This window comes from Perca fluviatilis, chromosome 20, assembly GCF_010015445.1.
Source record: "Perca fluviatilis chromosome 20, GENO_Pfluv_1.0, whole genome shotgun sequence".
Classification (NCBI taxonomy): domain Eukaryota; kingdom Metazoa; phylum Chordata; class Actinopteri; order Perciformes; family Percidae; genus Perca; species Perca fluviatilis.
In genome coordinates this window covers 13,858,480-13,885,200 of record NC_053131.1, presented here as the reverse complement: position 1 = coordinate 13,885,200, position 26,721 = coordinate 13,858,480, and the positions used below count along the sequence as shown (strand labels likewise).

Genomic DNA, 26,721 nt, shown 5'->3' with positions numbered 1-26,721 from the left:
AAGGAGTTACTTTGCAAATTCAGATTATTAAAATAAAATAATCAATAAAAAAACTTATGATGTATTTTTTAATACCCAACAGTATATACAATTACACCCACCTTTACCAGCTGCAACATAAAAATTATGCGTACACATTAATATAATCCATAACTTTTACGGTAAGTAATTGGAAAATACCTCGCCAGGGGGAGCAGTTCGTAGTTGGAGTTTATATTTAGGTGTATTGACCGTCGAAGGCTGCCGTACCAAAACAAAAACGTCATTTTGGAGCGAAAGTTTTCGAAAGACCTGACAGGATGGACAGGACGTGTAGAAGTGTGCTGGTTAAAGTTACCTAAGAAATCTTTGATATTATATTTTGAAGAAGTTGTCAAAGTAGCGACACACCAAGCGCCTGTAAAAATGGAAGGACTGGAGATGTCTGCGATGATACCGGCTCTTCAGGAGCTAGCTAGGTGAGTAACGCTAACCGGCTAAAGTTGGCTAAGCTACGCTGTTAACAGCATGTCAGACTCTGAAAGTCTGAGCCCTCTCTTTCATATATAAGTTAAGTTAAGTTAATGAAAACCTTCGCTGTACCTTATTTCCATAAATAACGTTACACCGTGCTGTTATTTACAGTGCCAGCGCCGCAGAGTACGACCAGGCGGTGCAGAAACCTCGACAGATCCTCTGTCAGTTCATTGACAGAATACTGACGGATGTCGATGTCGGTACGTTTTTAAGGAATCTCAAGCACGTACAAGAGGTGGACACAATAATAAAAACACCTGACCGATTAGTAAAGTTTGTTTGGTTCCTTGTGAAGACTGTCAGCTGTGTCTAATCAAGTCATTTTGCTTGTGCTGTTATATTTAAATTATTAGAGGTTATGGCCAAATGTTATTACTGTTCCTTTCCCATCAACCCATCAGGGTGATGGGTTGTAAAATCAATCTGAAAAGTCCTGATCCCCCAGGTTGTGAATCAGTTAGTTAAAAACAAATCTATTGTCCGTGTTCTTCAGTTGCTCTAGGGCTGAACAAGAAGTCTAGTTCAGAGCCGGCCTGTGTGATGCTGCTGGACTTTGTGCAGCATATAATCAAGTCCTCATCTTTGATGTTCACCAACCCTGCCTGCCAACCTGCTGAGTATCCAGACACCACACAGAGCTCTACTGGTAAGAGCTCTTCAAAAAGCTGCAATATTAATATTTTTTTTTAGTTCTGTTTTTTATTTTGTGTTTTTCTTTTCCCCTCCACCTTCATGTCTCCTCATTCCTCCCTTGTTTCAGACTTTAGTAAGTGGGTGGCCGTGCGTTTGCTTCGTGTGGCAGCGGCTCCAGACTGTGACGTCATCCACGGGCGGGTCTCTGCTGTGCTGTGCTCTTTACTTCACACTCTGAGAGCCAGGGCGCCATTCATCTTCAGCCGCCTCACTCGGGAGCTCATTGTTCTGGCCCAGGACCTCAGCAACATCCTGTACACTCATATTTCCACATTGGCAGGAAATGGACACTCTTTGGGAATTTACACGCAGAGCCGATGGCCTGTTACGCTCGAGTGCTTCAGTATCTCCCTCGTTTGTGTCACCTCGTACCTTAAGCCCTCTCCTCTTGTTCTCGCCTCGCCTGCTGCCCTGGAGTCGCTGACCGCCGTGGCGATCGGTGTCGTAACTGACGCCCTGCGGGGGGTTGTCTCCCCTCGTGACATAAGTGTGGCCTGGGAGACGGCTTGCTCCTTCCTGGCCAATGGCAACAGCAGGCTGAGGAAGATGTCCATGGTGATGCTGAGTCGACTAGTGGAGCTGGGAGGGTTTCCTGAGAGGCAGGGCCACGAGTTCTTCACGGCCTACCTTCAGTTACTGGAAACGCACTCCTACGCATACACAGCAGACACAAAACTAGATGAGAAACATCCCTATGAAGGCGAGCTGCTGCACCTGACTCGCTGTGTGTTTCAGTCGTCTGGTGTCTCTCACTCACACTTTGAGCCCATCTACCTCTCGCAGATGTTCGAGTGTGTTTGTACTCTTGGAGGGTCAGATGTCAAGTTGGGGACTGAGGTTACGGAAACACTCTGTTTGCTGTTCAGCTTCTTGCTGTCTGTCGCCATAGTTTATGAAAGTGCTGCGTTGTTAAGAAGGCAGCGAGTCACAGAGGTCTGCAGGATGCTGGCACGCACCGTTGGAACCGAAAAGCAGGCTGAAGTACAATTCTGTTCATCTTTTTTTGCTGGTATAATGTTTGTAACAACTTTTCTCTCTCAACCTCTTTACAATATCTTTGGTGCTTGTGTTTTGCAGTGTGCGGAGGGGTTTCTCCAAGCCGCACTGAAGGCTGAGACTGCTATGGTGATGCAGAAGTCTGTAGATGGAGAGACTTCTGCCAAGAAATCCTGCAAATCTGCCACAAAGTCAGTCCGCAAAATGACAAAAACATCAGCAGCGTGAGTTCATAAACATTCATAACTGTGTTCTCTCATAGAAGTGGTTAAGTTTAGTGGCGTAAAAGACGGCGTAGAGCATTACATCATATCATACAGCGAAATACAACACAGTACATGTTATGTTTTCAGTTATTCTCTCACATGTGTAACAAATCTGTTGAAAATTCTGTGCTGTAGCTGCTCAGTCAGTGACAGTATAGACTTGATATTCCACCTCACATCTTGTTATTTAAAATGACTGTGTCTCTGTGTCTTAAGTGAGGTGGACATGCGTGCTAGCAGTGAGGTTTGGGCTGTGGTAAACAGTCGGCTGGAGGAGCTGCTGACCTTTTTGAACTCTGATGGACCTGAAACCGAACAGACTCTCTCTGCTCTTGAGGGTCTGGCCCTCATTCTCCACCTGGCTGCCCTCTGCTCCTCTCCCACCAGGTAATACTCAAACACCTGCTGTCATTCCATCTCTGTCTTTATCTTTTTCTTTTCATGTCTTACACACGGAAATGCTAACTTTCCAATATTTTTAATAATGTTTTGTCTATCAACTGACTACAAGAATTACCTACTTTGCTGACTGCAGTTTTGCAAAAGCTTAGTCGCATATTCTGTCCCTCCTTTCTTTCTCTGTCTCGTTGACAGTCCTCCTCTTCTCTGGGTGCCCGCTGAGACTCTGGGCAGGGCCCTGAAGAGCTGCCAGTCAGTGTTAGAAGGAGGTCCTGAACCTGGCTTAAACCAGAACTACTTTCAGTCTGCTGTCCAGACTACTGTTAGGGTCCTTGACTCTATCCTCTACCTGACAAGTAAGGATCTGTACACTCACAAAAACACACATGAAAGATGCTGTTCATATGGTTTTTATTTTTTGCTGAGTTATTAATTTGATATTTATTTATTTGATGTCACAACTAAAGCATAATATCCCTTATTTTTGCCATTTTTCTCCATTATTGAGTGTTAAAAACCAGATCAAAAGCACATCCTTATAAGCAGAGTTCGTTGATAGCTATCTGTTTTCATTACTGCGTGTGTTTGTAGTGAGCAGCCACAGTGAGGGCGGGCTCCAGCGGCGAGTGTGTGCTCTGCTGTCTCTTCCCTGGGTGTGTGAAAACAAGTTCATCCCAGCCTATAAGAGTTCAGGATTCCCCTCCTGGCTGCCTGCCTTCGCTCATAGACTTAGCCTCTGTTACTGTGAGTATTTTTTCAGCATTACAACCAGGGTCCAAAATTAACTTTTTTTGTACACCAGCCAAATGAATTTGTCCAGCCACTCAGTCATTGTTTTTTGACTGATGAGTGAAGCCAATCTAGCAGTCACTTGCATATTTCACCAGCATTTGGCTAGTAGATGGTGCTAATTTTGGACCCTGATCACAACTCAAACAAAACAAAAACATCACATCAAAAATGAAATTTGAGATGACTCATTTTAAGTGATTTTTACCGAGCGGTTTCCGTTGTGAAAACTCTGAATTAACGTCAAACTGTATGCGTCTTTTACAGCATCTGAGTTCCAGGCAGAGTGTGTGTCACTGCTGGCCCTTCTGCATGGTGGTGTGTGTGAGACGTGGCGTGTGTGTGTGTTTACCAAGACGTTGCTGAGTCCAGATGAGCTGGTGAGAGCAGCGGCAGTCAAGGCCTTCCCTCTTCTTCTTCACCACCTGGGAAACTCACACCACAACCTCATCAACACTACTCTGCTGTACGCACTTATATATGTATTAACATTATGCGCACAATTAAGCACTGTCTATGGAATGCAATGACCATGGAAATGTTCTCTCTTGCTTGGGTGTCATTATTTCATCATTTTCTATGCTTTTATTAAGATGTTTTAAACTTTTTTTCATTATGTTCATGGTGTACATTTGACCATTTGCAGTCCCATGCTGGAGGACAGTTCGGAGCAGGTGAAGAAGGAGCTTGCCAGGATCATCGGTCAGCTGAGCTGTATCCAGTCAGAGCTCTCCCAGCTCAGTGACACCCACACAGAGTCCACTCTTCTTCCTGAGATCCTCTGCCACCAACTCAGCCTTGCAACAGAGCATGCTGGGAATACTATTCCATCCATCAGGGCGACTGTTGTCAAACCCTTCCTGCCACTGCTCAAAAAGCAAGCTCCAAGTAGTGTTAAACAAGGTATTTTTTTATTTTTATTTTTCTATGTTTTCTTCCACAATGAGCTTTTACAACCTGCAGAAAGCCTAAAAGATGCTACATGTATTATATATACAGTACATTGCTGTGATCCTTCTGTGGATTATTTTGAAATGCAGTATTATTTCATCCATTTTATTGTTGTCATTTAATTATTTTACTTATTTCTTTCACGTTCTTAGCTTTCCTAGAAGCTCTGCCTCATCTCTGCCAGCATGTGAATCTGGTTGGTGGAGATAGCGACTCCCAGGCAGTTCTCTGCGCTCTGATTGATCTTATGGAGGACTCTGATCCAGTGGTCAGAATACGCTTTAGCCAATCAATGCGTTTCCTGCTAACGGAGACCAGCAGAAACTCAGAGCAGGGCTCTCTGAGTGAGGTGAGCAATTTCAGCGGTGAGACTCAAATGTGTAAACATCTAAAATACATCATTTTCTATACAAATATATTATTGCAAGACATAAATAGCTTACAATATTAAAAGATTCCATTTAGGTCATTACTGCAAAAACATGCACATTAATGTCAGTTTTATATGTGCCTTAAAATCACAATTCCCTCAGTTAAGTGAAAAAGTCAAAGAGATAAAAAAAAGTTTTACATTTTTACTTTGTTCATACAATTTTTTAAAGCAGACCTTAACCTCATCATTTGGGGTTTATGACTTGGTTAATACTTGCTTTGTAAAAAAAACAATATATCTTAGTGAGGTTGATGGTGTGTGTGTTTCTTCTCGCTATCCAAGCTCCTGGTCGCCCGTCTTAAAGAGGCGTTCAACAAGGCTAAACTCAACAGAGACGACGACCTGCGCAACACTCTCATCCTCACCACTGGAGAGATTGGCAGGTACAGGTGACCTTTACCTATGCACCAAACCACAGAATAGGACCACCAGCTGTGTTGTGATCATTCAAAGTGTGATTACTGTCATCATTTGCTCATCTGTAAATACATGTTCCATATAGTTTTATTTCTACAAGTTCTTCTGCAGCATGGGAAGGTTGCTGCGGCTTTTGCTGGTTTTATATATTTTTTTTAAATGAAAATGTTTTTGTTACATTAGTTAATCTCTCTCCTCTTCTGGCAGAGCGTCTCAGGGTAGTTTGGTGTCGTTCTCTCTGCTGCGGCTGCTCCACTGTCTGCTGTCCAAGTCGTCTCCGGTGTCTGTAGCTGCTTACGCTCAGATCAGAGCCCTGGCCACTGCCAAAGGTCTTAAACTTCAGACCCTCTTCAGTCAGTACAAGAACCCTATTTGCCAGGTAGACATTTTTAATGTTGCTCTTATAAGCAGTCCATAATGCTATGAATAATAATTAGATATATTAACAATATTATAGTAGTAAAAAATGTCTGTAATGCTTTTTTACCCCAATTAGTGTTAATGTTTAATTGGGCTTTTGCTAATGAAGGTTTGGACCACTAAGACTTTTAATTTGTTTTTAAAATTTTAGTTTGATGATAATGGTTGCGGCATAATAAGGTCTCCACATGATTGTGTGTTTTTGTTGGTGGATAATGATTTGAGAAATATATTCTTTCCTGATTGTCGCAATGAATTGCATTGAGATGATGAATTAGTTTTTACTTCCAAAGAATTGGAGCTGTGTGCCGCGCTTCGGTGCTGTAAAGACATACATTAGTTCTTTCTTCTGTGTGTTCAGTTCCTGGTGGAGTCGCTGCATTCACGCCATGCGTCGGCCTTGCGGAGCACGCCCGATCAGGGCAGCGAATCGGCCAATCAGAGAGAACTGGCCCTGGACATCCTGGCTCAGATCGCACACGCTTTTGATTTTCCAGACCTCCACCGCTTCCTCACTGTATGTCATACATGTACTGTAACTACACAAAAGTACACAGTACAGTCTGCTGTATGTTGTGGTAGTACTTTGAGACTGTTTTACATCCATGGGGGTTTCTAAGTATATAGGTTTTTATGCATACTTGTATATACAGAGGACCCTCCAGGTGCTCCTGCCCTACCTGGCCGCCAAAGCGAGCTCTACTGGCTCCGCCCTCATCCGTACCCTGGCCAATGAGCTGAAGGCGAACAGAAGAGAGATCCTGATCAACAACTTCAAGTACATTTTCAGCCATCTGGTCTGTTCCTGCACTAAAGAAGAGCTAGAGAGGGCTTTCCACTACCTACAGGTATTTATAATAGTACCATATTTAGCTATAATCTGTAATTGTCTACACATTCAAGATACAACAGAGCAATTCGTCTGGCATTGTGGCAGATTAGCTTAATAACCTAAATTTTTAGGTTGGCCAAAAAGTATATTAATCAAATAGAATATCACTTTGGCAGTGTGAGTCTCAGCTGTGTGGCAAGGCTTTAGTCTGACAAGGCTGATAGAAAAAGCAGTGGTCGTTGTCCATAGTAAGTAATCAGATTGCCAGACTGATTTATACTTGTTTTCCTAATGTTCTCCCAGAGTGAGACAGAGATTGAACTGGGCTCTCTGCTAAGGCAAGACTTCCAGGGTCTTCACAATGAGCTGCTGCTGCGCCTGGGAGAACACTACCAACAGGTCAAAACACACACAAGTTCTCCTACAAATTAAGTATTTTTCCGTATATATTCTTGAGTGCATACATGTCATGTGTAATTAACTCACTTATGTGGTTTAAAACTAGTTATTGTTCACATGTGTGTTTTACATTTCTATGCAGGTGTTTAATGGTCTGGCGATCCTGGCATCCTTTGCGTCCAATGATGACCCGTACCAGGGTCCCCGAGACATCACCACCCCTGAACGCATGGTGCGTGTCAGAGTTTAATGTGGTGTTCATTACAGCTTTAGCTTGTGCTTTGAATACACAGTTTGGAATTTTTTTGTACATTTCATATTTTGTGCTTATGTGACATGCTGTGGAAGTATAACAGACAGGGTCCAATGTAATTTAGTCCCAAAAGCTTTTGGACCAAACTACAATGCATTCATAATACTTTATATCCTAGTAAATACTTTTTGAGAGTTGAAACAAAAAAAAAAAAACCTTTTTAAGAGATTTTTTTTGGACTCCGGTAAACTGTACATGCACAATTATATAGTTTAAATTGATTAATTGATAATGAAACCAATTGTTAGTACTAGCCATATGCAAGCAACTAAGAACAATCATTTTTTTGCACCAACTATAATAATTCTTACATAATTAGTATTCCATAATCGCCTCTCTTTTTTTAACATGAATCTGTATTTTTCCTCGCTTGTCTCTCTTTGGTCATTGTGTGACAGGCGGACTACCTGCAGCCGAAGCTGCTGGGAATTCTTGCTTTCTTCAACATGCAGCTGCTCAGCTCTAGCGCAGGAGAGAAGGACCGCAAGAAGTTGGTGTGTGAGCCGCTACTGACAACTGATATTGATATTTGAGAATGTATTGTTTCAGTAAGAGAGTTCACCGCGCTACCGTTTGAGGTCAATGTTGTTCACAGCAACATTGTGTCTGATCACCAGACCATTTAAACACCTGCATAGAAATCAGACACAATGTTGCCGTTTGTCCATTGCGATACTGCTTAGCTTGTGTAGTGTAAAAAGAAAGTGTCCACCTGTTTTCTGCGCAGGCATTGACAAGTGTGATGGCTCTAATGCGACTGATGGGCTCCAAACACATCAGCTCTGTCCGAGTAAAGATGATGACGACGCTCCGCACGGGCCTCCGATACAGAGAGGACTTCCCTCTGCTCTGCTGCCAGTCAGTACACACACTCACACTGCATATCTGTGCTATATTGCTTCTGTTATGTCAAGATTGACAGGTAACCTTTTTTCCCCCGACCACAGTTAAGGCAGGTTGCTAGAGATAGCTGAACCACTGAACAGCAGCCACGACTGTTTAATTCCACACTTGATAGAACATAGAACAAGTCAACTCTCTTTATGTACTCATTTATGCCACAGTCCTGTGTGATTAGCTGAAACCCCTGCTGATTCTGTGTATTAATTCCTTCCTCCTGTGTGGACAGGACGTGGGAGTGTTTTGTGAGGAGTGTGGAGCCGGCACACTTGGGCCCTCTACTGAGTCATGTTATTGTTGCACTCCTCCCCCTGATCCCACTGCAGCCCAAAGAAACCGCTGCCATTATCCGCTTCCTGATACTGGACAACAGGTAACGCACACAAATACATTTTCTTTTTTTAAATGACCAAACTAGGCCTGTGCAGAAAGCTACACGTGACAACTTGAGAAGTGCAAAATCAAACACATTTTTATGTAATTCCTGCTTTACATAAAAATACCTTTGTTAATGCATCGTTAAAACAACATTTTTTAACATCAAAAATAGTACTTAGGTGGGGGTATTTCCACACTGACTGTCAAATAAATGCCAAAAGAAAGTACTCAGGTCAGTAAAGAAATCTGCACTTAACTTGAAGACTTCCAATAGCAGTGATTTAATTTTGTCAATTTCCCACAGGGAAGAAGTCAACGACTACCTCCATGAGATTTACTTTCTGCCAGACCAGCGTGAGCTGAAAGACATCCACACTGTTCTGCAGAACTACAAGAAGGTCAGTTTGGACAAGAGGATGATCATGCTAATGAAGTAAATAAAGGATGCAGATGGTGACACGGGTTATTGTTTGTCAGTGGTTTTAGAGATCAGAAAACTACACTAAATGTTAAAACACGCTATGTCTAAACTGATCCAGCTGACAGCCAGCAGCAGTGACCTGGCCGCAGCGCTGCAGCTCTCCATGAGGGCCGTTCAACATGAAAACGTCGACGTCAGGATCCATGCGTTGACCAGCCTCAGGGACATGATGCACAGCAAGCAGGTACACACACACACACACACACACACATACACACACAGATTGTTAGACAACTACCTCTGAAAGGACCAGAGTCCAAGCTTCTTGTTTGTAAGTTATAATAAAAATGTTTTACCGCTGCAGTTTACCGACATGTCTCAAACTTACCCTAACGTTCCAAACCATAGAATAAATATGTTTCTTTATGTTGTGGACCACAGGAGTGGCTGCTGCGGCATGTTTGTGCGAGTGAGGCGGTGGAGCCGGTCATCTCCAGCCTGGTGTCAGTGCTGCTGAAGGGCTGCCAGGACTCGTCCCCAGAGGCCAGGCTCCTCTGTGGGGAGTGTCTGGGGGAGCTGGGGGCCGTGGATCCCGGACGTCTGGACCTGTCCCACACACACACCCATGGCGACCGCAACACCTTTGTGGTAAGCTAAAGACTGCATTCAGAGACATACGTATGTTGGTTTGACAGAGGATAAGTAGGGATTCCCCCAAAATGGACGTCTGTCAGAAACTAAATGTAAAAGTATATTTTTCTATGAACAGAGTGGAGTTGATGATCCCAACTTCGCCTACGAGCTGCTAACTGAACTGACCAGAACATTTCTGGCTTACGCCGATGATGTGAGAGCACAGGACTCTGCTGCTTATGCAATTCAGGTACTCACACACTTGTGCAAGCGCTAGCTTTGCACTTTAATTTGTGTGTGTCTCTTTTTTTTTCTTTTTTTTTTGGCTCATGTCATGTCAGTCATGTGTGTTTGTGTTGTTGCTGTCATGTACACTGTAGGAGCTGCTGTCCATCTTTGAGTGCCGTGACGGTCGAACCGACTCACCGGGGCGCCGTCTGTGGAGGAGATTCCCAGAGCAGATTCAAGAAATACTAGAACCACACCTCAACAGCAGGTATTCGAGTTTAACACACAACACACACACACACACACACACACACACACACAGACACACAGACACACAGACACATAGACTTGCAGCACGTATGCACTCTGATCCTGTCTTGGACACCTTGGCTTTAAAAAAGAAAGAAAGAAAAAAAAAAAAAATCGTACTTGCACATAAGTCTTACTGTTCAGATTTTTTTACCTTCATGGTTGAATGCACTTCATGGAAGTTGCTTTGGATAAAAGTGTCAGCTTAATGACATTTTATGTAATGTAATTGTCACACACACAGCCATATATTTAGGAGATCAAATCCCTCAAGAGAAACTTCTTTGTCCTCTTTCTTACCCTATCTCTCCTCCCTCTCTATCTTCAGATATAAGAGCAGTCAGAAGGAGGTGAACTGGTCTAAACTGAAGAAGCCAGTGTACTTAAGCAAGAGAGGCAGCAAATTCTCTGATTGGTCGGCCACCTGGGCCGGATACCTCATCAGCAAGGTAAGCTGATTTATCTGTCACTTTTGCAGAGCCAAACAGATACACATCTGACTTGTTTTCTAAATACATGTGTAACTAATAACATTCTGACATTTTGAGTATCAAAATGGAGATGAAAATAGCAACCGTGAGAAAAGCCTTTTCTTTATGAACAGTCACAAGACAACCGAAAAAACCTGCAAAGGTTTCAAGCACATTGAACATGAACAAACATGAAAAATATGATGTATTTAAGACAATAAGATTATCAAGATGAAGACAAAAAAATAAATAAATTACATTTCAGGCAGGTAATATAGCAATGTATGTGATTTGTCAATTTCACATCTTTTGTAAAACCCCATAAAAGCATGAACTTGTCTTTCAAGCGAGAGGTTTTAGGAACTGTTTTTTTTCATGTGTTTCAGGTGAGACATGAGCTGGCCAGCAAAGTGTTCACCTGCTGCAGTTTCATCATCAAACACGACTACAAGGTTACAATCTACCTGCTGCCTCATATTCTGCTCTACATGCTGCTGGGCTGCACACCTGCAGAGCAACAGGAGGTGAGGACACTCACGTAGTATAACTTACAGAAGACGTTAATCCAGCTTTTTGGGTTGGTTTTCTTTTGGAATAAATGAGGCACCTCCTTCCAGGTAACGGAGGAGATGCTTGCTGTGCTGACAGCGGGTGATGGACGAGGAGCGGAGTGTGGTCAGGTGACGGCCTCCAGCCTATCACAGCTCAGCACTCAGACTGTGTTTAGCATGATGTCTCACCTCACACAGTGGAGCCGCCACATCCTCTACTCCAAACCCAAACAAAACGGTAAGTGAGCCCAATACACACGTCTCTAGCTTTTCACTGCAGTGCTGAAACACGGAAGTTAGAGTAAAAGAACGTTAGATTATTGGTATTAGGGCTGCACAATATATATATATATATATATATTTTTTTTGTATGGCCATCACAAGATTCAACTGGCGCAATAAACACCTTGTGAAAGGCTGCGAAATATCCCGAGAAACCCTTTTTTTTAATTTATTTTTTATTCAATTCAATGTTCAATTTGTTCAACAAAAGAATGTTGGTAATGATTTCCTTTCATTTGTTTTAAGTTCAACAAGCAATTTGTGGTATTTTAGCAGAATTCTGAAAGCAGCAGAAATGCAGAACTGAGTACACTTTAATATCTGTGGATTTCTTGCAAGTAATATCGGTATTGTGATATTCAACAACTTTATTGCGTATTTTCCTCATTTTGTGCAGCCCTATATTGAGCCTATTTCTTTGTATATTTATATTTAGAAAATGCTTAGGTTTCATCAGCGTATATCTATGACAACAGAACAGACACTTATTTACATGAAAATGTTACTGATTAGTTCAGAAAAAAAATGTAATTTCAATGAACTGAATGTAAATGCAGTATCCTTGTTGTTTTCTAAACTGCATGATTAACTCACGCTTGAAAACCGTATCATTGCAGAAAGCGGCGAGTATCAGCGTGTGGTGGCCTTCCTGAAAGGTATTCCACAGGACGTTCTGGCCAAGGCCTCTCTACGATCCAAAGCCTACACTCGTGCCCTCATGCACTTTGAAGCATACATCTTAGAAAACAAAGAGAACATCCAGGACCATCTCACCTTCCTGCAGGTCAGACAGCAAGCTAACAGTCATATAAACGTATTTCTTGCTAAAGTGAGTGCTCAATTCCTCTGCTTTTAGATTGGAATAAAAAACTTCTTGGCATGACACTGGTTGCTTAGAAGGCTGTTACTATTATGTTGATGCCTTACAGAATTACTGTTATTAGACTTTTTAGATTTTCAAATAAATGGTACGGTTTGGTTGCCGGGTTGGCTCGGTGGGTGGAGCAGGCGCACATATACTTGGGGGTTTATGCCTCGACGCAGAGGAAAATTGGGATCTGGACACAAATCTGAAAGGGGTTACCTTATGTTAGCTTACTCTGCTTCATGTGTTTCAGTATATAGACCTACATTTTCTCAATAATTGCAACAGTGCAAGTCTAACAAGTTGTGGTACTGTATAAAACTATATATACTAAAATATTTTCTATTATACATCCTTTCTGACTCACCTCATTAACATCTTATGTTAGTGAATAATAATTTGTCAGTTTGACAAAAGTTTGGTTAAGGGTTGAACAAAATGGCTGAAAGCACAATATTAAAAATGATTTTCTTTTTTCAAATGTAATTCACAATGTGGCTAATGAAAGTAAAATCAGGCTGTTGTTAAGATCACGTCATTACAACGTGATGCTGCTAAAAGTCAATAAACGGTAATGTTGATTCCTTGTTAAGTGGAAGTTGCAGCTCTGAACTTTTTTAATGATTGGCTGTTGCAGAGACTTTATGCTGCGATGCATGAGCCTGATGGTGTGAGGGGGGTCAATGCCCTGAGAAGGGAGGAGCCGTCGCTACGGGAACAGATACTGGAGCACGAGAGCATCGGCCTGCTCCGAGACGCAACCGCCTGCTATGACCGGGCCATACAGCTGGAGTCAGACCAGGTACACACACACACACACACAAACACACACACACACACACACACACACACACACACAGAAAATGAGGGGGAAAAAAAACTGCCAAAATGCCTTCTACGTGATGCGTGTATATACTGTAGAATATATTTAGTGCTGCAGTAAGCAAATAATATAACTTGTATCGCAGAAATTGGTTGATTCTGTAATACATATGGTGTTCATGTAAAAATGTCACAACAGAAATTGATCTCTTGATCCTCTATGTTAAATTTACTTGTAAAAAACAAATGTATATTCTAAATTTGCTTTCTAAAATCTTGCCAAAATAGAATTTCAATTCTTATGCTGCGTTCCAGACACAGTTTTTAACGCGTAAGTTACGACTTCAAGTCACGACTCACGAGTTGGTAGCATTCCAGGCAAAGTCACCACAAACCCTTCTACCTAGCGGCTACCTAACGTTGACGTTAGCTATCTAGGTTACTTTACGTTGCCTATTTATGTCTATTAATTTCTACTTATCACTGTTAATAAACGGCGTCTGTACAGCATCAACGGGGTCGCCATTGTTGTTTATGTGTGTGTGAACTCAAAACTGTAACTGGGTACCTACCGTTCACGTTTACGTATTCACGGGGTTGACTACGTTCAGGGCACTTTCACTGGTAGAAGGTTGTGAAAACACGAGTTACGGGTTGCCTGGAACGCAGCATTAGCTCTTAGCTCACCAACGTTAATAGCAGCAAATAAAAGGTAGTACAAAGTTCAGAGCAGTGTATCAACGAGTTCCTCTACCTTTTAACAACAAACGGTTAAAAAGTGATAAAGGCGGTTTGTCCCTGACTTCAAAAACTACTCGTATACAATATGGATCATAACTATTTGTGGAGCAGGAATCGGCAGGCAATTAGCTTAGCTTAGCATAAAGTATGGAATCGGGGAGAACCAGCAAGCCTGGCTCTCTACACACTTCAAAAATACGCCTACCAGCATGTTGAATGCTTGATATAAAAACTTTAAGTTGAGTAGCTAATGCTGCAACTTTTTGTTGACAATCAGCAACTTGGCACAGTGACTTAATGCGGTTGCCTGGCAACCTCATAGTGTTGACAAGAATTCAAAAAATGCCTTGCTGCTGAGACTGGACAAGAGGTCGTTTATCTAGAAAAGTGTACATGTAGGTTGTTTTATGTGTAGTCACAAAAGGCCGGTGCTGACCTTTCGCTGGTGAGGACAGTGTCATAGTATCATAAAAACATCTGTATTCAACCCTAATTGAAAAGCTGACTGTATTATGTGGCGATGCAGATATGTTGTCAATCATCAAATCTTGGACAAAACCAATGAAACGGTCAGTGTAAACATTTAAACTGTGGAACTCCCAAAGTTACAACATTCAGGAAACCGTTCCATTCTCTGTGTGTGTTATGACAACAGCAGGTCATCACATAACTACTGAAAAGTCATAACTGGAGTCAATACCAAAACAAGCAGGGTGAGAGAAAACCAAGATACAACCCCGATAGACACAGAACTATTTACTATATACTGCATCTACACTAGATAGACATTCGAAGATGGAGAACAGCAAAGGGCCCCTGGTCTTCTACAGGTTAGCCAGAAAGTTGGAAGAGTGTGAGCTGGAAAAGAAGGCTCTTGAAAAGCAGGTGGAGGAGCTGAAGGCTCAGCTGCAAAGTGAAGAGAAGGTGAAGCAGCCTGCCGCTAAACTGGAAGGACCGATGATCCCAAGAGAGCGAGAAATGGAGATCTTGGGAAAACCGCTGCTTCACGAGAAAAGCACCAGGCTCCAGGAGAAACTCAGCACCCTGCAGGATGAAGTCAGGCAGCTGAATGATTTGTTGGGGCAGGAGCGTGCAATAAACTTCCAGGAGCATAATATGGGGCTGCATCTCAGCAGAGTACTGCAAAAGACTGCAGAACAGCTGACTCGACAGAAGAGCCTTAAAGAAATATTCATCAAGAAAGAGAAGGAAGCCCGCAGAGACCTGGAGAGGCTGAAGAGGCTTTGTGACACACAGACCATGGACGGCATGAGGATTGCCACTGACGTTCACGACGATATCAAAAAGAAGAAGAAGAAGGAGCTTCAAAAAGACTACGAGTTGCTCAAAGTGAATTTCTCAAAGAGCCAAGAAAATTTCTCGGCAGAGCTCGGGGTTGAAAAAGATAGAAATGAAGCTCTTCAGCAAGAACTCGAGCAGCTGAAAGTTTCACACCACAGGTCTGAAACTGAGCTCAAGGCTGAAAGAGAAAAGAGCGGCAGCCTTCAGAAACGGTTTGAGAAAGAGATTCAGTCGCAAGCTGAAAGGGTGCCAGAGAAGCTGGAGGTCATAAAGCAGCTGAGGGCAGAGCGGGACGCTCTGCTTCAACAGACAGACGAGGAGATCCAGACCCTGAATAAACAGAACAAGACCAACCAGGAGCTGGTCTCTAAGCTCCGGGCCGAGGTGGAGGTCAGCCAGGGCCTCTGGACTCTACTCGCCAAGCTCAAAGACACGCAGAAGGACGAGGAGAAGGAGACTCCCTCCACGATTCACTGAATGTTGAGCCCCGCTGGAGGAGATCAAACACTCCGAAGAGAAGCTTGAGAAGAAGAAAAAAGAAACACTCGGCCTGGAAACATTTAAGAAAAAACAAAAAAAAGAGTGAAAATCAAAAAAGAAATTTAAGTCAATAAAGCATTAAAAAAAAATCTGCCTCTTGTCTTTTAATGACAAATCTAAAAGCAAATACTTCCAGAGTTCTGGGTTTCGATAGAAACAGGTTCACATTATCAACAAGTTAAAATTCTTGAGGATTTCCTGAAATGAAACCCCATGTTTGATACATAGAAATAGATTGTATGTCTTTGTGTTTGAGTTTGTCTGCAGACATTCAATTAATTTACATTGAATTTAGTATTATTATTACTTCTCTTACCGGTGGAGTCTGCCATCCCCACACTAGATTTAGTACACACACACACACACACACACACAAACTTCATCACTCACTCACTCACTCAGTGACTCAGCGGACCACGCTTTGCTCCGGTCCAGCCAAAAAATACTGCTAAGAGAAACATAGCCCCTATATATATTAGGTCATACGATTTTGGCTCCTAACAATCACAAAAACAATGTAATAGAGAAATTCTATTTCTATTCTAGAAAATTGTGTTCTGAATGGAGAGAAAAAAGTTCAAACGAGAAAGTATTAAGGCAAATTTCACAGTTCAAGGTGTTCTCACTGTTGATTTGTTTCACTGTTTTTTAAGTTCAATAAATGCAACATATTTCCAAAGGTCAACGAGTAATCATGATAAATAATCGTTATCATGATTTATTTTTTTTATTATCGAGCAGCTATATATATATATATATATACATATATATATATACAGTGCCTTGCGAAAGTATTCGGCCCCCTTGAACTTTTCGACCTTTTGCCACATTTCAGGCTTCAAACATAAAGATATAAAACTGTAATTTTTTGTGACGAATCAACAACAAGTGGGACACAATAATGAAGTGGAACGAAATTTATTGGATATTTCAAAACTTTTAAGAAATAAAACTGAAAAATTGAGTGCAAAATTATTCAGCCCCTTTACCTTCAGTGCAGCAAACTCTCTCCAGAAGTTCAGTGAGGATCTCTGAATGATCCAATGTTGACCTAAATGACTAATGATGATAAATAGAATCCAGCTGTGTGTAATCAAGTCTCCGTTATAATGCACCTGCTCTGTGATAGTCTCAGAGGTCCCGTGTAAAGCCAGAGAGCATCAGAAGAACAAGGAACACACCAGGCAGGTCCGAGATACTGTTGTGGAGAAGTTTAAAAGCCGGGTTGGATACAAAAGATTTGTCAAAGCTTTAAACATCCCAAGGAGCACTGTGCAAGCGATAATATTGAAATGGAAGGAGTATCAGACCACTACAAATCTCAAGACCCGGCCGTCCCCCTAAACTTTCAGCTCATACAATGAGAAGACTGATCAGAGATGCAGCCAAGAGGCCCATGATCACTCTGGATGAACTGCAGAGATCTACAGCTGAGGTGGGAGACTCTGTCCATAGGACAACAAATCAGTGGTATACTGCACAAATCTGGCCTTTATGGAAGAGTGGCAAGAAGAAGCCATTTCTTAAAGATATCCATAAAGAGTGGTTAAAGTTTGCCAAAAGCCACCTGGGAGACACACCAAACATGTGGAAGAAGGTGCTGTGGTCAGATGAAACCAAAATCGAACTTTTGGCAACAATGCAAAACGTTATGTTTGGCAGTAAAAGCAACACAGCTCATCACCCTGAACACACCATCCCCACTGTCAAACATGGTGGTGGCAGCATCATGGTTTGGGCCTGCTTTTCTTCAGCAGGGACAGGGAAGATGGTTCAAATTGATGGGAAGATGGATGGAGCCAAATACAGGACCATTCTGGAAGAAAACCTGATGGAGTCTGCAAAAGACCTGAGACTACCGGAGAATTTGTCTTCCAACAAGACAATGATCCAAAACATAAAGCAAAATCTACAATGGAATGGTTCACAAATAAACCTATCCAGGTGTTAGAATGGCCAAGTCAAAGTCAGACCTGAATCATCGAGGAATCTGTGGAAGAACTGAAACTGCTGTTCTACGCTCTCCATCCAACCTCACTGAGCTCGAGCTGTTTTGCAAGGAGGAATGGGCAAAAATGTCAGTCTCGATGTGCAAAACTGATAGAGACATCACCAAGCGACTTACAGCTGTAATCGCGGCAAAGGTGGTCCAAAGTATTAACTTAAGGGGGCTGAATAATTTTGCCCCAATATTTCAGTTTTTATTTGTTTTAAAAGGTTTGAAATATCCAATAAATTTCGTTCCACTTCATAATTGGGACCCACTTGTTGTTGATTCTTCACAAAAAATTACAGTTTTATATCTTTATGTTTGAGGCCTGAAATGTGGCAAAAGGTCGAAAAGTTCAAGGGGGCCGAATACTTTCGCAAGGCACTGTGTATATATATATATATAGCTGCGAAAGAAAACTGTTGTATCTTTCTGTAATTCTTTTTCTTATTTCATATTTTCATCGTCCCTTTGTGTAGATTGGTCACTATCATGGGGTGATGACGTCTATGCTCGGCCTGGGACAGCTGTCAACAGTCATCACTCAGGTCAATGGAGTCCTGGCCAACAAGTGAGCCACAAATTCACACACACATACTGGCCCATCTCATTCTCACTATAGGTGCTTTTTAATTCAAGTTTAACCCACTTTTTACTGTAGGTGGAGAAGGAATACAATACTCTTGTGACTTGACCTCTTGGTGGTTTCTTAACTAACAGACTATTGTATTTTATACTTAGATAACATGTATGTCAGTTATGATCCACTGAATTAAGCTATATATGCATACATAAAGGCACCAGTGGAAGTCAGAGCTGAACACCTACAGAGTGGAGGCCGCCTGGAAGCTCGGAAAATGGGACCTGCTGGAAGATTATTTGAGTTCAGGTAATAAAACACACCGGTGATCCTTGAAAGCTGCGACGTATTAAACCGTTGGTGGCACTTTTTGGCAGCAATAGATATCTTGTTAACACATTGAACATAATGACTAAGTTGTGCACTGCCATTGTGTCTCCAGACAGTCAGTCCAATACTTGGGGTGTGCGGCTTGGCCAGTTACTGCTGTCAGCTAAGAAGCAGGATGGGGAGACTTTCTATGAGAAGCTGAAGCTGGTGAGGAAGGAACAGGTCGTCCCTCTGTCTGCAGCCAGTTATGAGTGTGGAACCTACCAGAGAGGATATGAGTACATCGTCAGGTCTGTGGGTTTTCTTGGAATCAGTTATGTTTTGCCATTTTTTTTTTTTTCTGAGTTGATTCCTGGTTTTCCATAGCAATATCTTGTGAATCCCCAAACTGTGTGTGTCTGTGTGTGTCTGTGTGTGTCTGTGTCTGGTTAGGCTTCACATGCTCAGCGAGTTGGAGCACAGTTTTACTGAGCTGCAGAAACAGAGGGAATGCTCCACCCCCAGCCTCAACCAGCTGCCTCCCCATTGGTCAGATCGACTGGAGATGACCCAGAATTCCTTCAGGGCCAAGGAGCCAATCCTGGCCCTCCGTCGTGCCCTGCTCAGCTTGGGACCACAGTAAGGATGTAGAAACAGTTGTGTTAAGATTTCAATATTCACCTTCAAGCATTTTCGTCTGTAAGAGCATTATTTTTATTTGGCTAACTCTAAAAAGGTCTAACTCTCCCTGAGTCATGCCGATATAGCATTTTTTTCCTTTCGTTGTGTAACCCAATGTGTTAACAAGTGGCTTTGCATCTTTTCAGTATTTATTTCTTAGTTATTAGTTCTTTAACCTGAATAACTTATGTGCACATATGTGTTGTGCACACATGCATTGCCATGAAATCAAGGAGAGTGCTATGATCACCTCCCTCTTGTGCATTATTTCAGGCTACTGTGTCCATGTCAATTGCTGTATACAAGTCTAAGCCACATCACAAATCAGGCCTTGTGTTTGCTCTGCAGACCTATGAGCACAGAGATGGTAGGGGAGTGCTGGCTGCAAAGTGCCCGGGTGGCCAGAAAGGCAGGACATCACCAGACTGCCTTCAATGCACTACTGAACGCAGAGAACACACACCTGGCCGAGCTGGTCACCGAGAAGGCCAAGTGGCTTTGGTCCAAGGTATAACCAAGCTTTAAATTCACCCATACAGTATATATACAATAAGAAGCGGATTTTCTTGAAAGATTGCATATAGTTGAAATCCTTTTTATTAGGAATAACCCCTTGAGATGTAGCATCTCGTTTTCGAGGGGGTCCTTTAAAGGCAAACCGATACAGTACATTCACAATTAGACAAAACGGTTAACAAAACAACTTGAGGAGACCTAAAAAAAAAAAACTTCATCAAACATACATACATACTGACAGACAAAAGACAAAGCTCTCCATCACACCAAAACCACCCATATCCTCCCCATTCAAACCATTAAATATTAGACATAATATATTCGTGCCAAGTGTGTTGTTTTGCCTGCTGTGATTAGTAGTCCTTTTTACACTGCATATTTAGGACCTGTAAACTATACTAATACAATTGTTTGGGGCATTTTAGGCCTTTATTTGTATAGGACAGCTTAGATTTTGAAAGGGGAGAGAGGGAATGACATGCAGCAAAGGGCCGCAGGTTGTAGTCGAACCTGCGGCCGCTGCGTCGAGGAGTAAACCTCTATATATGGGCACCCGCTCTACCAGGTGAGCTAACCAGGCGCCCAGTAATACAACCTTTTACAGCGTTTTGCTTTGCCATCAGGGCGATGTACACGAGGCGCTGATCGTCCTGCAGAAGGGCGTGGCCCAGTGTTTCCCTGATGACCAGCCACTCACGGACCCTCGCAGCCTGCAGACCAAAAGCAGGGCCATGCTGCTGGTGGGACGCTTCATGGAGGAGACGGCCAACTTCGAGTCCAATGCCATCATGAAGGCATACAAGGTAACAGCCATGACATTTGTAAAGGGAATGAACCACTGTGCAGGCATCAAAGGCTTTAATTTAACAGTCAATGAGTTTGCAAATAATATCAACACATTAACTAACATTTTGGGGAGTGACCAGGTAGGCTCAGAAGTAGTAACACTCATCTAGCCACTTTCTACGCCCGTGGTCACCACCACTTTTTTCGCACCGCAGTGTGAACAGCCAAGGTTAGTACTTTACCCAAAACCTCGCTCACTTCCCTCGCGGAGGGCCGCCAGGTACGGGCCCACGCTCGCAGGGAGTGGAGAGAAAGGGAGGGGGCCGTCCCGACCGCGCCCAGGGAGCGAATCTGAGAATTACGTCCGACAACCTCTGTAGTGAATTTGCAGCCATAACCCCGCAAGTTGTTCTCTTTCTTTTCATCTTCTCCTCCCACATCTGCGCATTAATGTTATGGCTGCCATTACACAAACATTTTAATAAAAAAAAAAAAAAAAAAATAAAAAAGAAAATGCTGATTTCCTAACCCCCTAACTTTAGTGCAACAGCTGCCGTCTGATGTCATTGTTAGTTTCTTTTTCGGGTCAGTTCAAAACCGCAAACAGTTCACACTGAATCTATAGGCCACATTTAAAGGTAATTGAATAGCAAACAAAAATGGATCTGAGCAAAAATAGAATCAGGCATTAAGACTTGGTGTGAACGTAGCCTATGACTATTATTATTAATGTGAAGACGTCACATACAGCTGAGTTTCAAGATGCACTGGACGTAATGCAAATATTAGTCATTTTTCATGCAAAACAAATTCAGTTATCTTTTTGAAATTGTGATGGGCACTTTTCACAATTTTCTGACATTTTATAGCCCAAGGGATGAATTGATAAATCAAAAAAATAATTGTCCGATTAAGAGTAATGAAAAAATAGTTAGTTGTGGCCCTGCTTTAAAGTGTGTTTGTTGTGTTTTTTTAGGATGTGACCAACCTTTTGCCTGAGTGGGAGGATGGAAACTTCTACCTGGCCAAGTACTACGACAAAGTCATGCCAATGGTGACTGATAACAAGCTGGAGAAACAGGGGAACCTCATCCGATACATTGTCACATTCTTTGGAAAGTAAGTTGTTGTTGTTGATACTGCTGATACCCAGCCCTGCAGTCTATGATCAGAGCTCAGGAAATGCTGTTATAACTTACTTTACTCCACCGTAGACTCATTACTTTCATCATACGCCATGAAAGATTTGGGTTGTTTTCCTCCCAGAGCCTTGCAGTTTGGAAACCAGTACATCTACCAGGCCATGCCTCGCATGCTGTCTCTCTGGCTGGATTTTGGAGCAAAAGTGTGTGAGTGTGATAAAGGTAGGTGGCCTGTCGTGACTGTTTGTGTAAAATAAAGATGGCAAATGAAATACTTTCCGTGTCTGGCTAAGTCAGTAGCGTTTATTTTAGCGTTTACCACCACTTTATACCTATTTACTTTTTATGAACCGTGGAAACAGAAAAATGTGTTATAACATTCAAACGTTATCGCTACACGTCCCTCCACCACAGCGGGGCGATCAGACAGACAGTTGCGACAGGAGCTGGGGAAAATCAACACGGTGGTGAGTGAGCACTGTGCCAACTTGGCGCCGTACCAGTTCCTGACCGCCTTCTCTCAGCTCATCTCCAGGGTGTGCCACTCCAGCGACGAGGTCTTTACCGTCCTCATGACCATCGTGGCCAAGGTCTTCCTGGCATACCCCCAACAGGCTATGTGGCTAATGACCGCTGTCTCCAAGGTGTGTGTGTGTGTGTGTTTTTGCGTGATTGACTGACTAGATGTTTTAGCACCTGCATAAACTCAGACCACTAAATAGCTTTACTAAAGAAATATGACCTCACATTCACTCCTGACTGTGCTTGTGTGTTTGTTTTCAGTCATCCTACCCAATGCGTATGAACCGCTGTAATCAGATCCTCAAGAAAGCAATTAGTCTCAAAAAGTCTCTGGAGAAATTTATCGGAGATGCCAACAGGTTGACTGACAAGCTGCTGGAGCTCTGCAACAAGCCGGTACACACTTACACACACACACACGCACGCACGCACACACGCATGCACGCAAAGTATTTTATATTACATGAAATTAAAATTGAAGTAAGGTACACTTCCAAACTCTTGTAATTCTAGCCCTATGAACTTTATCTTAATCATAATGAAAAGAGTATAATAATTGTCAACATGGATTACTGTATATATGCGTATGTTCATTATAGAAGTAATAAAGCATGTTTTTTTTGTATTGCATGGCATATACTCTAAGGTACTATTCATTTGATAAATGCATGTTCTGTAATCGGTTTCAATGGAGTGTGGAGCCACGGCATAAAATATAGTTGTTCACATACTTCAAAAGCTTGCTATAAAATCTCTTAAGTGACTATAAACCAATGCATTTTATTGGTAGACAAGATTAGATTAGATCAAATAAATGTATTGATCCCCGTTCAGGAACAGTGTGCAGAGTGATTGCAGTAGCCAGTAAGAGGGACACATCACAAGGTAGCTGTAAATACATATTTCTGTGAATTTGTCTTTCAGGTGGATGGTAACAGCACCACCCTCAGCATGAGCGTTCACTTCAAGCAGCTAAAACGTCTGGTGGAGGAGCCGACCTTCAGCCAGATCCTGATCCCGCTACAGTCAGTCCTCATCCCTACGCTGCCCTCTACTGGCGGGGCAAACACACAGCACGACGCCTTCCCCGGACACTGGGCATACCTGGATGGCTTCGAAGACACTGTAAGAGAGAGAGGCTGGTGATTTTTGTCACAAATATGTTAGTAGGAAGAAAACACGTTCATGAAACATGGTTGCAATGTGTGTGTGTGTGTGTGTGTGTGTGTGTGTGTGTGTGTGTGTGTGTGTGTGTGTGTGTGTGTGTGTGTGTGTGTGTGTGTGTGTGTGTGTGTGTGTGTGTGTGTGTGTGTGTGTGTGTGTGTGTGTGTGTGTGTGTAGGTGGAGATCTTGGCCTCCTTACAGAAGCCTAAGAAGATAAGTCTGAAGGGTTCGGATGGGCGGAGCTACACCATGATGTGTAAACCTAAAGATGACCTGAGGAAGGACTGCAGACTCATGGAGTTCAACTGCCTCATCAACAAGGTGTGTGGTGATATTTGTTTATGAAGTCTAACTGTACATTTTTTTTGTAGTTATATTGGGAGTAATAATCTGTCCCCTTTGTGTATATGAATAGAGGTGGACTACTTTACCATTAGTATTTTCTCAACAGTTCAACTCTGAACAGTGACTAAGAAATAGCCAAGACATTAGAAAGGGGACATACTAACATAAAAATAATAAGTAAGCAATCACTAAATAAATTCATAGTACTGTATGTTTGTCAGTATGTGAATATAGAACTTACAGACACATGTTTCCCTTTATACGTAATAGGAATATACACTTTTACGGAAAGAAGACAATAATAAAAAAAAAAAACGTAAAAATACAGTAAATTGATCACATCCTCTAACAATTTTAAAGAATTGGAAAACTTTTTTCCAACATTCTAATTTTCCATCAAATAGACAATAGTCCTGTGTTTTAAATTGAATTAGTCCATTTCTCCATAGATTGAATTGTAAATTGGTATCTTGGTGTTTAGTCTACACTATATATGTAAAGTGTGTCACTATACTTGACACTATATAGAAGGGACAGAATGAGCAGTATGTATAGTATGTGTACAAGCTTTCTGTGTGTGTAGTGCCTACGTAAAGATGCCGAGTCAAGGCGGAGGGAGCTACATATCCGTACCTACGCTGTGATTCCTCTCAATGAGGAGTGCGGCATCATCGAATGGGTCAACAACACCGCCGGACTTCGACACATTCTCACCAAGCTGTATAAAGAGAGAGGTATACTCTCTTACATAAAACTACACTAAAGCAAATAAAAATAAACTGTCAGAATAATCAATGTTATAGTCCTATTTGTACGTGTGTTCTAGGTATCTACTTATCAGGTAAAGAGCTCAGGAAGCTTATTCTGCCGAAGACCGCCCCCTTTGAGGAGAAGCTACGAATTCACAAGGAGGTGCTTTGTGTTCGACACCCTCCTGTGTTCCACGAGTGGTTCCTCCGGACCTTCCCTGACCCGACGTCATGGTACAGTTACATTTATGAGGACCACTGTTTCACAAGCACTGTCAATGATCTAATTGTTGTTGTGTGTCTGTGTACGTTATCACGTTTGAGAGGAGCAGTTTCAGTGATGGATTTAAAAATGTAGGAGTTTTTGGATGGTTAGGAATTTGAAAAAGATCCAGTTCAGAGTTTAAAGTTACATTTAGGATAAGGTCACATTCAGGGATTGTGCGTCTTTACAGGTACAGCAGTCGCTCTGCGTACTGCCGCTCCACTGCTGTGATGTCCATGGTGGGCTATGTCCTGGGTCTGGGAGATCGCCACGGAGAAAACATCCTCTTTGACTCTTTCACTGGGGAATGTGTTCACGTCGACTTCAACTGCCTCTTCAACAAGGTTTGTGTTTGTCCTAAATTGTCTTAAAATATAAATCATTTGTATTTATTGTTTATATTGTAAATATTTCAATAGAAATCATGAAAAGAATCAGACATTTTTATAGATCGTTTTTATCTACTACTTTTTCTGTGGTCTCCCCCTTTTTTCTGCATTCTCTGTTGCTCCCTCTTTCCCTCCCCACTAGGGGGAGACGTTTGACGTGCCTGAGGTGGTTCCCTTCCGTCTGACCCAGAACATGGTCCACGCCATGGGGCCCATGGGCACCGAGGGTCTCTTCAGACAGGCCTGTGAGGTCACCCTGAGGTTAATGAGAGACCAGAGAGAACCGCTCATGAGGTACACAAATATTAACACATGATTTTTGAATAATCCTGTTAAACCTTGTTTTGTAATCCGAGCAAACGCATGCAATGGGGGTATATTAAATAAAACAAAAAATATGCTTGAAAAACCCTGGAAATAGAGTGAGGAGCATGTATTAAAAAAAATTGAACTTGTTGACTTTGTCTTGAACTTGTAAAAAGGTTAAAAATTCAACAATTTTGTTTTTGATTTTCCCTCGAAGTGTGCTTAAAACCTTCCTTCATGACCCGCTGGTCGAGTGGAGTAAACAGGCCAAAGGACTTTCTAAAGCTCAGGCCAACGAGACAGGAGAGATAGTTAATGAAAAGGTGTGTGCAATTCTTTGATTTTGCCTCTGGAAGTATGTTTACATGCATTTAGAGCAGCGTGCTTGTCTTATATAACATACATGTAAATGTCACATTTTTCATATTGGCATTACTGTATTGTATTATCTTTAACTCTCCTTCTCTACCAGGCGAAAACCCACGTGTGTGACATCGACCAGCGTCTGCAGGGAGTAATAAAGAGCAGGAACAAAGTGCTGGGTCTACCTCTGTCTATAGAGGGACACGTCCACTACCTCATACAGGAAGCCACAGATGACAAACTGCTCTGTCAGATGTATTTGGGCTGGGGGCCCTACCTGTAAAACGCACACCTAAGTTCATCAAAGGAGAGGAAAGCATTTAAAAAATCAATTCAGGAGAATTTCAGATGCTTTCCTGTAATCAAATGCCTACACAAGACAACCTGTGCCCTCCAAGGTGGCTCTAAGCAAGTATAACAAGTGCAAATTCAGTAAATTCTTGCACTGAAGTTTGTAATAACAGCAAAAAAAGACATGTCCTACACCCACGACTGTTTGTTGAATGCCAGATTTTTGTTTGAGTACTTCCATCATTGTTTAGTTTCCTGTTTTCTGGAAACAAAATATATTTGTTGCATTTCTGTACATTATCTTGTAATAAAAGATATGTTTTGCAGATCTAATTTTGTAGGTAAATGTGTATGTAAGTAGTGTCTTCTAATCTCCTAACCCTCCTACTTAGATTGTCTTTAGCAGTCAGATTGCTTTAATCCTGTGTGTGTGTGTGTGTGTGTGTGTGTGTGTGTG

At 42.2% G+C, this 26,721-nt stretch overlaps 1 protein-coding gene across 1 annotated transcript; it reads left to right on the top strand.

Moving 5' to 3' along the window:
• Window positions 1–258: 258 nt before the first annotated feature.
• atr (ATR serine/threonine kinase) lies at window positions 259–26,597 on the top strand. Its single transcript, XM_039786100.1, has 48 exons — window positions 259–458; window positions 625–716; window positions 1,010–1,162; window positions 1,277–2,190; window positions 2,287–2,429; window positions 2,688–2,858; window positions 3,066–3,226; window positions 3,462–3,614; window positions 3,927–4,125; window positions 4,306–4,562; window positions 4,763–4,959; window positions 5,326–5,426; window positions 5,668–5,839; window positions 6,242–6,397; window positions 6,534–6,728; window positions 7,016–7,111; window positions 7,254–7,343; window positions 7,823–7,918; window positions 8,152–8,282; window positions 8,554–8,697; window positions 9,007–9,100; window positions 9,242–9,367; window positions 9,565–9,771; window positions 9,893–10,006; window positions 10,137–10,252; window positions 10,622–10,742; window positions 11,150–11,287; window positions 11,381–11,552; window positions 12,214–12,380; window positions 13,099–13,263; window positions 18,336–18,427; window positions 18,654–18,745; window positions 18,879–19,056; window positions 19,199–19,384; window positions 19,775–19,934; window positions 20,566–20,745; window positions 21,705–21,847; window positions 21,995–22,092; window positions 22,285–22,514; window positions 22,654–22,788; window positions 23,317–23,517; window positions 23,734–23,877; window positions 24,485–24,635; window positions 24,728–24,884; window positions 25,106–25,259; window positions 25,447–25,598; window positions 25,828–25,933; window positions 26,083–26,597. Exons 1-48 carry the CDS (start codon window positions 406–408, stop codon window positions 26,254–26,256), a joined length of 7,827 nt encoding a protein of 2,608 aa, XP_039642034.1. The 5' UTR covers window positions 259–405; the 3' UTR covers window positions 26,257–26,597.
• Window positions 26,598–26,721: the final 124 nt, after the last annotated feature.